At 35.9% G+C, this 13,202-nt stretch overlaps 1 protein-coding gene across 4 annotated transcripts in view; it reads left to right on the top strand.

Moving 5' to 3' along the window:
- Positions 1-13,202, top strand: part of PLS3 (plastin 3) — a 91,124-nt gene that overhangs the window by 64,215 nt on the left and 13,707 nt on the right. For all 4 annotated transcript variants that reach the window (XM_019625487.1, XM_019625484.1, XM_019625485.1 and 1 more), the window contains 5 exons: positions 3,324-3,453; positions 3,863-3,995; positions 5,536-5,617; positions 7,211-7,376; positions 9,263-9,405. In XM_019625487.1, coding sequence (XP_019481032.1) covers positions 3,324-3,453; positions 3,863-3,995; positions 5,536-5,617; positions 7,211-7,376; positions 9,263-9,405 — 654 coding nt within the window. The remainder of the gene's footprint in view (positions 1-3,323; positions 3,454-3,862; positions 3,996-5,535; positions 5,618-7,210; positions 7,377-9,262; positions 9,406-13,202) is intronic.

Raw genomic sequence — 13,202 nt, 5'->3', positions numbered from 1 at the left:
ACAATTGCCGAGAAGCAAAATCTCAATGGATTGAGAAAATTCTCTGCAAAATGACAGTTTGCAGCTTATTTTATACATAGAATCAAAGGAGGAGGGTTACATGAAATCCATTGGTGGTAGATTAAGGGGGTGGGAGAAAGCAAAGTGGGGAAATCTCTGGGATTGGATAAAAATAAATTGGAGAGACAGGTTCCTCTTTTACATAGGTACAGGATAGTTAATAGTTCACATAGAGATGTTAACCAAGGGACAAGAATAATGATGAGGGATTCTGTACTTTCCTGCTTTGGTCCAGAAAAAGATTACTTACATTCCAAGGATGTCATTTTAGGTGCAAAAAGACAATAGACAGGTTTACTTAAGGTGAAGATTGACTTGATGAAAGGAAGCTTCAGGCTAAAGATGTGACTTCTCCCGCCCCCGGCCCTGCCCCATGGCCCACCTTTGTTATGAAATTTTTTATGCTCATGCCATCTTATGTGGTTATTTTCAGTCTCCTGACCTTGTCAGGTTTAACCTGTGGCCCCTTTTATATATATCCATAAAAGAGACTGGAAAAGATGTATAGAACCAGAGTGAGCAGTGCACACCAGGAGTTTGTTCACACTTGATAAGTCAAGTCCTTTTTCATTGAGGGAAAGCATAAAACAGTGAGCTCATTAGTATCACAGTGGGCTTTGAAAAGATTCATTGACAAGTCTCCAGCACAGTAATTGGCCTTACGTTTTCTCTGATTTCAGAAATTCTTGATAAGCCCACCTAAAGAGTGGCTTTTTATAACTGTTAGAAAAGTTGCTGTAGGTGTTATTGGTGGCCCCATTACAAAGTCATCTTTTCCTGTTACATTTTTTTTTTTAGCTGAGCCATCCTGCCACGTGTTGGCAGCTTAGTGGCAGCTCAGCTCGGGCCAGACTCGAACCGCTGTTGCTCAGAGCTCAAACCCTTGAGCGAGCTCTTAACCAACTGAGCCACTCGGCCGGCCTTCCTACTACCTTTCTTAAATCCTGACTTTCCTTGAATTTATAAATCCAATTTTATTTAGGAAAATAGTAAGCAGTAAGTTTGACAAAATCAAGCTTACTCAATTTCTATTCCTATGATTTCGTGCTATACCTGTAATTTCAGAGGTAGAATTTTAGAATGGATGTGTATGTCTACATAGACACATGCACATGTCCACTGACTACTCTAAATATTGCATACAGTCAGTGAAATCACCCTTCCTCCTCTCTGGCTTCCTTGAATCCTTGACTCTTGTTAAGGATCAATAGTGTAAAGCTTACTCATGCATTCTGGGTAATTTTCAAATTATTAGAATTATTTTTACTTATACACTGATTTTTTTAGTCCAACATTAACTTTATGTAATTTACCTTAATTTCTAAGCCAAGAGTATGCAACAAAACGGTGACCTGGGAATACAGAAGTCTTAACTGTGATGGAGTTTGTTCCCATAACTCCTCCTTTGATAAGTATATATCTGCTCAGTGAAAAAACTATTCACTATTCTATCTCATTCTGAACTCTAGTTCATTTATTAAAACATTGTCTAGTAAATTAACATCTAAAATGTGTATGTTTCCTCATGATTGACATATACCATAAGTCACTGGAATGACAAAAAATGTCGAAAATGTTACAGCCTCAGAATGACATATGAAAAGTTATTTTTCTTATTACAAATATTTTTGCCTCAAGGATCATTTGCTTTTAAAAATTAGGTTGTTTCCATGATCACCATTTCAGCTGAAAAATAAATCCAAATTTATATGCAATGTGGAAAAGAGTAACAATACAAATGGTCATAATAATAAAGGATGTCTGCTGTATGACATTGTAATGCAATTATTTACATAGCTCTAGTTAAACTCATGCTTAGGAATGACATGCAAACTTGCGATTAAATTGGTTCATTTTCATCTGGTGATAGAACGAGAACTGACTCTGAGTGGTGAACACACAATGTGATATATAGATGATGTATTACATATTACAGAATTGTACACCTGAAATCTATGTAACTTTGCTAACAATTGTCACCCCAATAAACTTTAATTTTAAAAAATTAATTTTCAATTGTCTTAGAAAAGTTACATGACCTTCATTTTCTAAATAGTTTTTTGAAATTATTAGAGCCCAGTTCAAATTTTCAGTTTTATAGTATTTTCCTTTGTTCCTTAGCTTTAAAAAAATTAAAAGATAGAAGATAATTGAAGATTTGTGTATTTTTTAAAAATGGTTCACTACACAAAAGTTTGCATTTTGTTTGCTCCTTTAGAAAAGAAGTTGCTCTAGTGGATGATAAAGCTATTTGAGTATAAGCGTTTCCTTTTCTGTTTGTTCAGCAGCTTTTTCTTTAGGGTCATAAGTTTCTTTTGATAAGTACACTTATGTTTTCTAAACACCTTTTAAAGAAATTTTATGAAGATGCTCCATCTTGCTTTTGTTTTATTAATTAGTCTTATTAATTAGTTTTATTAAAAAAAATTAATTGTTTTATTAATTAATTAATTAGTGGCTAAATTAGTCATGCACACTGGTAGATCAGGAATAAACTTGGGGTTAGGTAAATTCTAGTATTTAAGAAATATATAGACAGTCCTTTAGAATGTCCATTCATTCAACCAAGTGGTTAGAGTACAATGTGAAATTTGCTTTGCTACAACCTGCTCTTATACAATTAGAATTTACAAGTTAATTTAGTTAGCCATGTTCCTTGTTATGAAGAAAAGCTGGGCTTCATAAATGCACATACAAGACAATCACTGAAGCCTCTTTCCTGTGTTTATTCTCAATAGTCATCTATTGCTGCCAACTTAACACATTTTTTTCACCTTATTATACTATACATTCTGATTGAACAAACTTTTACTGAGCTAACCGATTACCCCAATAAATGGGTTTTTTGGTTGAGTCATAAATTTTCATCTTTTTTTACACGAAGAATTGTGGTTAAAGAAGAGGGATCCTTGAACCTTTTCTCTCCAGGAAAAGCACAAATCCTTCCTTGTTCATAGAAAATTAACAAATTTACCTATGCCTTTAAACCACACTAGTTTTGGCTTAAAGGGGATTCAATGCATGTGGGACTTAATGTTTTTGACAAGTGTGTGCAGTTGACTTTCTGGCGCTTCATTTTCAGTAGCAGTAATGTAGCAGTTGTTTAGCATTTTAAAAACCGAAGCCCACTTTTCCATATCTTTTAACTCTCATCACCTATGGGGAAATTTTTAAGTGATCAGAGTATAAAAGAAGATAAATGTGCTTATTGTTCTGCCTAATTTAAAATTAATTGTGAATCAACAACATATTTTAATTAATAGATTTTCCAAGAGGTAAAAAGCAGTGATATTGCCAAAACATTCCGCAAAGCAATCAACAGGAAAGAAGGGATTTGTGCTCTGGGAGGAACTTCAGAGCTGTCCAGTGAAGGAACACAGCATTCTTACTCAGGTAATAGTTTCATGTGCATTGAGTTAGGGTGCATGCTATAATGTCAAGGAGGGGGTCTAGAAAAACATTGCCTCCTAATTAAGAATACATTAGAAGTCCTTTGTGGCATGTATTTGGACTTGCGACTAATATTTGCCATAAGGTATTATAAGTATTTATTGTATGGCGTTAGCTTGCAAGAGACATGATAAAATATATGTGATGACAAACTTTATTATAGTGAAGTTCTACAGTAATCTAAAAATAATTTTTACATAATTTTGTAACAATTCTCTAAACATCAGTTAATTCTTCTCTGTTCTTTATGATACATTAATGTTCAGCATTATGGGACAATTATTTTAGAATTTAGAGTCAAATATTTAACCTAGAGTATGAACTAATTTCTTGTGATTCAACATAATTTTAGAGGAAGAAAAATATGCTTTTGTTAACTGGATAAACAAAGCTCTGGAAAATGACCCTGATTGCCGGCATGTTATACCAATGAACCCAAATACTGACGACCTGTTCAAAGCTGTTGGTGATGGAATTGTGCTTTGGTAAGATGTTGGATTATTATTTTATATCCAAATTTCCAAAGATAGTGTTCTACATAATCGATGTATTTGTTTCTGGATGTTTGACAGCTTCATCTTTGGAAATAGTTAAAATTGAAAGTTGTCTCGGTTCTGCCCATTTCATTTCATCTCTAGGTCTGTCCATGAAACTACCACCAAAATAAGAACTAAAACTCAGTCATTTAGCCTGGGAGCCTCCTTATAGGGAAGCTCTCAGCTTCCAGTTACTTCTCATCAGTGAGCAAGTAGAGCATTACAACTTTGTTGAACTTAAGTATGCCAGTATCTTTTTATTCTAAAGTACCATAGCTTCCAAAAGAAAAGAAGAGGCTACTCTTCAATTCTTACTCTCCAATTACTTATTTCTGAAAAATGTATTTGTCACTGCTGCTGCCCCAGAGCCAACAGTATCTTGGCACAAATGACAAGATTAGCAACATTTTGTCAGTTGATGCTCCTATTTTGGATGCCATGTAGCCCAGGGGTTAAAAGCATGCCCCATAATCAGTCTACCTGGGTTCGTATTCAGGCTCTGCGACTCAGTAGCTGTGTAACTGTAATACAGATTTCAGCCTTTTGCATTTCACTTTCCATCTATTATGATCCTTATTTATTGTACTTGCCTCACAGGGCTGTTGTGAGTAAGTGACTACATACATATAGAGTGCTTAGAACAGTCAGTGCAATAGATACATTTCAGATGACAGTGTAAAATACATAAAATTCCCCTTTTTTGCAATTAGGTCATTTTGCTTTTTTGAAAGCTGATTTTAAAAATGTAAGATATCTCCTATTTTGTCATTTATAAACACTGAAGAAATAATTCCCTGTGTGTTTTAATAGAAAGAGATAATAATATGGTACTGTCTATTTAACATTTATATTTTGCATGGTTTTTCCTATACAAAATAGCATGATTTAAGGCAGGATTATAAATACCTAAAATGTTAGAGTCTAACTCCAAATTTTAAACACATAAGTTTCTTCCTATTAATTCACAGATTGTAGCCTAACTTACATAACCTTTCTCTCACCAGCATCAAATATAGTGCTTAGCTCATCATTTAGGCACTCCATAAATATTTGTGAATAAAAGAATCTCATGCTCAACTAATTTTTACCTGTGGATAAATGGCAATTTTTAATTGTGAATTATATAATCTAGAAGAGACTTAATTTCAATCTGAGGTTTTTGTCTGCTTTTAACATTTATTCAATAAAGTTTTTTTCAATATCCAAGTTCATTCTTATAAAAAATGAGGAAAACACACAAAAAAATAAAACAAAATGAGAAAATATGCCGCTACCCCCAACTCAGAAGTGCCCAACTACTGTAAACATTTTGGTCTTTTTTTAAATGCACTTTTCACATATATAGTTTTTTGGTGCTCAACATGATAAAAGTCATATATTGCATTTATTTTTTCAGATTTCATGAGGGCTATATTGTAAGTCTTACTGTTTGTGAATATTTACAGACGCTTTACAAATAAATCCACTCATGTTTACATTTTTGTTTCAGTAAAATGATCAACCTTTCAGTTCCTGATACAATTGATGAAAGAGCAATCAACAAGAAGAAACTTACACCCTTCATCATTCAGGTATGCACTGTTCTGCTCTCCGTCTTCCATGGACTACTATTTGAGAGCCTATTCTACAGCCCATAGGCTCTGCATTTCTGTCTTCTTATCTAATTCTTACAACTTTGAATTTAGAATTATTATCTAGATTTTACAGAGAAGAGAGCTGGGAATCAAATGTTTCTGAATTTGCCTGAGGTTAATGATGGAACTGAAGTTCAAATCCAAGCCTAATTCCAAAGCCCTATGTTCTCTTCATTACATATTGCATTCAAACATACAAAAATAAGCAAACATATTTAAGCTCTTAATTAATTAGCATATTTAAGGAATGGAGCATTTTTCTTTTCCATCAAGTGGATATTAGACTATTAGATAGCAAAATTCCCTCAGGCAAGAACACCTCTTGGACCTGCCGAGTGGCGTGTTTGGTTAAGAGCTGGCTTGGGACGCCAGAGGACCCCGGTTCGGATCCCACATATGAGGGCCAGTGACACTGCCCTCCACAGCTAAGATGCTGAACAGCAGCTCAACCTGGAGCTGGGCTGCCTTGGGTCGCCGGCAACGGTGTAGGCTGCAGCCCCTGCTGCAGTGGGTTGCCATGGGCTACCGTGTTTAGCCAGCAGCCAGCGTGAGCGGCCCTCAAGCCGCAGTGAAGCAACGTCCTCCACAACTAGACTGAAGAACAAAACGACAGCAACTTGTCTGTTCCCCTTCCCCCAATTTCCCAGCACTGTTGCCATCCCACAATTCCCTAATAAAAATCTTTAAAAAAAAAAAGATCACCTCTTAAGATGTGGAGATTGAGAACTTGTAGAACTCTTTCAGCTAGGTGTAATAGACCTCTCATTAGGCATTTTTAGAAATACAACACTTAATCCACATGGACATATTAATCTAGTCACTCAGCCTTTTCCTTTAGCACTTCCAAAGGGACCAAATAAAAATACAAGTGATCTTCCCATGGAATGCTGGAAAAAACAATAGCAATAAGGCTGAGATTTGTTTTAGATATGCTTTTTTTTCTTTAAGATTTTTGCTGAGAAACTGGGGGATGGCAACAGCGCTGGGGAATTGGGGGAATGGGAACAGACAAGTTCCTGTCCTTTTGTTCTTCAGTCTAGTTGTGGAGGACGTTGCTTCACTGGCCCAAGCTGGCACCATCATTGCGCTCTTCCCAGGCGAGGCAGATCAGTTGCCGGCTTCTGGGTGGCCACTCACGGTGGCTACCAGCCACACGGTAGCCCATGGCAACCCACTGCCACAGGGGCTGCAGCCTATGCCGTCGCCAGCGACTCACGGCATCCCAGCTCCAGGTTGAGCTGTTGTTCAGCATCTTAGCTGTGGAAGGCAGTGTCACTGGCCCTCATATGTGGGATCCGAACCAGGGCCCTCTGGTATCCCAAGCCCGCTCTTAACCAACGCACCACTTGGCCGGCCCTTGATATGCTTTTAATACCAATGTCTGAAATTTGTTTTCTGTGGATTGTGTGTGGCTGAAATTAATACAGGGTTTTAATTTCCTCGTTGAGTGTTATTTTCAGTGAAGGGAGAAGTAGACTCCTAAAAAATGAAAAGGTCAAGAAGCAAGTGTGTAAATTGGCTGTCTTGCAGGAAAACTTGAACCTGGCACTGAACTCTGCTTCTGCCATTGGGTGCCACGTTGTGAACATTGGTGCAGAGGATTTGCGGGCTGGGAAACCTCATCTGGTTTTGGGACTGCTTTGGCAGATCATTAAGATCGGTTTGTTTGCTGACATTGAATTAAGCCGGAATGAAGGTAATGGAACACAGTCATTATTTTGAAAGTTGTTTATTGGTTATTATTTTGTAGTCATGCAGACTACATGCTTTCACTTAATTGAAGTAATTAGATAACTAGAATTAACGTAGAGTAATGCTATAGGGTTATTGAGAAAAACAGCCTAATTATAACTTTCTAATAACTTTAATAGTAATTAGCATTTGTCTGACACTTTAGAATTCATTTTGCAATGAAGACACAAAAGCACAGAGAGTTTAAGGAACTTTTCCAAGGTCCCCAAACTTGCTATCTATTCTTTTCTGCTTTGCCCACACAACCCTCACTCCATCAACACACTCTCAGCTCTACCACTGTGCACCATCTCCTGTTATCTTTAATTCTTTTTATATTCTATCATAGATTTAGACCTCTCAAAAATATTCTAACCTGCCCTTGATGGTCTCATATTTCCTGAACCAACAGAAGCATTATTCTTCTTACAGCACAGGTTTTTAAATCACATCATGGATTTGTACAATGTACAAGCATATGCAATACAATTGTCAAGGGGTCCTAGGAAGTAGTACATTATTCTCTCTATATAAAGTTTAAAATATTAAGCACCGCTGCAAATATTCATATTTTATTCCAGAAATCACCATCTTAATCCACAGTTACTTTTGGGAGAGAATATATATTTGAGGTTCTCAGTACTTTCGAGGTCTCAGAATGACTGTCAACAGTCTTATTTTTCATATTTTTATCAATTATAAAACTTTTTTGCATTTTCAAGAATTTACTGCACTGACACTTTCAATCCGTTCAAAGGTACCTATATTTGAACAAATACAGTTTTTCTAATTGCTGGCCTTCTTCACAGCAGTGTTTATCTTGTTAAAGGAGTTGAAGTCCATTGAAAAAGGAAAGGGAGACAAGAAAATAAAATTACATTAGCTTATGTAATAAATTAAATGATTTATCTTTGACGTGGCGGAGATGGGGAGCAGAAGGAGGGTCCTATACAAATGATCATATGCCTCTGTCCTTGCTTAAATCCCTCAGTGCCAAAGTGACATGGCATGAATTGTGGAGTCCAAGAAAGATGAAATCTGCCTGATATAGGTATTACCTAGACCTCTTCAGAAATCAGGTGGTTTCAGTCTTCTTGTTCGATATGTCTCTTTTATGAAGTAATTATTGAATAAGGACTACACAATCTCTTCATAAAACAATGCTTAAATTTAGATAGTTCTCTATGCAAACACCGAAGCTCTATTTATTTCCTGTAGGAGTATTTACCCAAAAAACTCCTCAGCTTCTTCTACACATTTAATTCAACAAAGAAACTTATTGAGCAGCCTTTACACGTTGGATGCTATAGAAAATATGAAGTTGAATTATATTCACTTAAAAATAGGTTTAACCCTTCAAGAGGTAATTAATTATACTTAAATGTAAATTATAAATTATACTATAAATATGAATACCATAGTGTTTCTATGCTGTTTTAATCAAAAAGTTAAGTAAAAGTTTCCACGATTTTAAACATCGTCTCCCAAAACTCTGATTTTAATATTATTAAACAAGGACAGTTTATGTAAATAAACAACATAATATCAAAATGTTCATCTTAAAAGATATAATTTATTTGGTATTTGGAATGTGAAGAATAATAAATAATAGAATAAATTATAATATATATTTGCTGTGTATTCACATAAGGCAGTGCCTTTATCTGTATCATCTTATAATTATCTACTTATATATTTATCTTTTATTAGACTTTGAGTACCTGAAAACCAGGAACTAGGTCATGCTGGTTTTTGCAACTCTATTGCTTAACAGAGTTTCAAAAGACTGAATGAACTTGTCATGACCATTATCATATAATATATTGGTCATGGGTTTATTTTTTCTTACAGCCTTGGCTGCTTTACTTCGAGATGGTGAGACTTTGGAGGAGCTTATGAAATTGTCTCCAGAAGAGCTTCTGCTTAGATGGGCAAACTTTCATTTGGAAAACTCAGGCTGGCAAAAAATCAACAACTTCAGTGCTGACATCAAGGTAACTGTGCAAAGAACCATAACACTTTGTGGGGGCATGTAATGACTTGAGAGATTTCATCCCAGTTTAACAGGGGAAATCCTACCAGTATATCACCAAGCCTTGTTGCCTCTTGGCCCCGATGGTAGATTTCAGTACAGAGGTGGAGTAAAGTAAGGAGCACAAGCACAAAGTCTAGCTTTCATTTTGTAGAAAAGGGTGAAAGTATTATAGTCCCAGTATTTTATATTCTGCTTACTGTTAAACATGGAGTATTAAAGGATGGGACATGACTATTATATTCCTAACTGCCTTTCCCAGGCTTCACTGTACCTGTTAGTAAAGACCTAGAAGAGACAGAGAGAGGGCTTCACAATTCCCCTTCCCCTTTCGTATTTGCTTCCTCTCCTGTCATGTGCTCCCACTTTTTAGACATTGAATTCTTGAGGTTACTGATGAGCTCTTATACATGTCTGTGTCTCCTACCTAGCCCCTGCCCCAGTACCTCCTACTAAGCCCACCTCTAACACATAAAAGACCCGCAAAGATTCTTTGTGTTGAAATCGAATTCTGGAGTTCTCTGCTCACCATGAGCAGTAGGGAAAAACTAGCAAGGGAGGGAGACATTGGAAGCATTCATTTATCACCTTGCCCTTGCCTTCTCAGGAAGACAGGGACAAAATTACCATAGTAAATATCATGAAGTTCTCATTAACTGACTGGACTCTCCAAAGTCCAGATGTTGGGACACAGGGAACAAACGTAAGAATCTTCACAAGATGTCACTGACCATCGGTACTATGGACACAATTGGCTGTGATCATATCAATTTGTTCAGTGGTGAGAGGAAGTAATGGAATATTTGCACTACTGATTTCATCAGTGAAAATTATGGGTGGCCCCAAAATTATAAGATCAGTTGGCCCCACCCCTTCTTTTCACTTACACAACATGTTTGGCCCGTGAATATTTTGTTCATTGCATTAGATGTGTTCCCAAAAACCATTCTTAAGTGGATTTTATGTTCTGGGACATATTTTATCTTATGTTCTTTTATTATTTTTTAAAATTCATTTTATTTTTATTGTGAAATAAACATTTTTTGAAATTAGTTTCAGCTGTACAACATAGTGCAATAGTTATACTTTTTACCCCTCAAAGTGACAACCCCTCTCCCCCAATCTGTTACCCCACTTGCACCCCTCATATCATATATATCTATTGCAATTCTCTTGACTCCAATCCCACACTATACTCCAACACCCGTGACTATATATATATATATATATATATATTCACTTATAATTGACATACAATATTATACAATATCAGCTTCAGGTGTACAGTTCAGTGATCAAACCTCTACCACCATCCATGAAGCAATCTCCCTAACAAGACATGTGACCATCTGACACCCTACAAAATATTTACAACATTATTAATTATATTCGCCAAACTGTCTTTCATATCCCTGTGATAATATTGTAGTTACCTACTTATGCTGTCTAATCCCTTCCCCTTCTCCCTCATCCCCAACCTCCTCCCAACTAGCAACCATCAGTTTTTCCTCTGTATTTCTCAGACTATTTCTGTCTACTTTGCTCGTTCATTCAGTTTTTTAGATTCCACATATAAGTGAGATATATGGTATTTGACTTTCTCTGACTGACTTATTTCACTTAACATAATAGCTTCTAGGTCCATCCATATCGTTGCAAATGGTACGATTTCATTCTTTATAATGGAGTAATACTCCATTGTATAAATGTACCAATATCCTAAACCAGTCATCTACTGATGGGTATTTTCAGTTGTTTCCAAGTCTTGCTATTGTAAATAGTGCTGCAATAAACATAGGGGTGCATATATTTTTTCATATTAGCATCTTGGGTTTCTCTGGATAGATACCCAAGAGTGGAATTGCTGGGTCATACAGTAGTTCCATTTCCAGTTTATTGAGATACCTCCATACTGATTTCCATAATGGCTGCACCAATCTGCAGTCTCACCAACAGTGCACCAGGGTTCCCTTTTCTACACAACCTCACCAGCACTTGTTGTTTGTTGGTTTATTGATGATAGCCATCCTGACCGGAGTGAAGTGGTATCTCATTGTGGTTTTAATTTGCATTTCTCTAATGATTAGTGAGGTTGAACATTTTTTCATATGCCTGTTGACCATCTGTATGTCCTCTTTAGAGAAATGCCTCTTCATATCCTCTGCCCATTTTTTAATTGGGTTGTCTGTTTTTTTGGTGTTGAGTTGCATGAGTGTTTTATCAATTTTGGATATTAAGCCCTTATCAGATATATCATTGGCAAATATCTTCTCCCATTCAGTACGCTGCCTTTTTGTTCTTTTGATGATTTCCTTTGCTGTGAAAAAAATTTTAAATTTGATGTAATCCCATATGTTTATTTTTTCTTTTATTTCCCTTGCCCGAGGGGATAACACAGTAAAAATATTACTGCGGTGATGTCTGCAAATTTACTCTCTATGTTTTCTTCTAGGAGTTTTATGGCTTCAGGTCTTACATTTAAGTCTTTAATCCATTTTGAATTTGTTCTCATATATGGTGTAAGTAGGTGGTCCATTTTCATTTTTACATGTGTCAGTCCAATTTTCCCAGCACCATTTATTAAATAGAATATCTTTACTCCAATGTAAATTCTTGCTTCCATTGTCATAGATTAAACGACCTTACATGGATGGGTTTATTTCTGGGCTCTCTATTCTGTTCCATTGATCTATGTGTCTGTTTTTATGCCAGTACCATACTGTTTTGGTTAGTGTAACCTTGTAGTATAATTTGATGTCGGGTAGCGTGATACCTCCCACTTTGTTCTTATTTCTGAAGATTGCCGTGGCTATTCGGGGTCTTTTATGGTTCCATATAAATTTTAGAATTATATGTTCTATTTCTGAGAGAAATGTCCTTGGTAGTTTGATAGGAATTGCATTGAATCTATATATTGCCTTAGGTCATATTGACATTTTTACTATATTAATTCTTCCTGGCCATGAACATGGTATATATTCCCATTTGTTTGTATCTTCTTTGATTTCTCTCTTCAATGTCTTATAATTTTCTGAGTACAGGTCTTTTACTTCTTTGGTTAAATTAATTCCTAGGTATTTTATTGTTTTTGAAGTAATTGTAAATGGGATTGATTTCCTGATTTCTTTTTCTGGTAGTTTATTATTGGTGTATACAAATGCAATTGATTTCTGAATGTTAATTTTGTATCCTGCTACCCTACTGAATTCATTTGTCAATTCTAACAGTTTTTTGGTGGAGTCTTTGGAGTTCTCTCTATATAGTATCATGTCATTTGCATATAATGACAATGCTACTTCCTCCTTACCAACATGGATGCCTTTTATTTCTTTTTCTTGTCTGATTGCTGTGGCTAGAACTTCCAGAACTATGTTGAACAGAAGTGGTGAAAGTGGGCAGCCTTGTCTTGTTCATGATTTTAAGGGAAAAGTTTTTAGCCTTTCCCCATTGAGTACGATGTTTGCTGTGAGCTTATCATATATGGCCTTTATTATGTTGAGATATGATCCCACTATTCCCACTTTGCTAAGAGTTTTTATCATAAATGGCTGCTGGATTTTGTCAAATGCTTTTTCTGCATCTATTGATATGATCATATGATTTTTATTTTTCATTTTGTTAATGTGAGATATTACATTAATTGATTTGCAGATATTGAACCAACCTTGCATACCAGGAATGAATCCCACTTGATCGTGGTGGATGATCTTTTTAATGTGACGCTGAATTCGGTTTGCTAGTATTTTGTTGAGGATTTTT

The sequence above is a fragment of the Hipposideros armiger genome, unplaced genomic scaffold (genome assembly GCF_001890085.2).
Source record: "Hipposideros armiger isolate ML-2016 unplaced genomic scaffold, ASM189008v1 scaffold_630, whole genome shotgun sequence".
NCBI classification, from domain to species: domain Eukaryota; kingdom Metazoa; phylum Chordata; class Mammalia; order Chiroptera; family Hipposideridae; genus Hipposideros; species Hipposideros armiger.
Note: the sequence above shows the minus strand (reverse complement) of the source record. Positions and strands in the feature narration are given on the sequence as shown.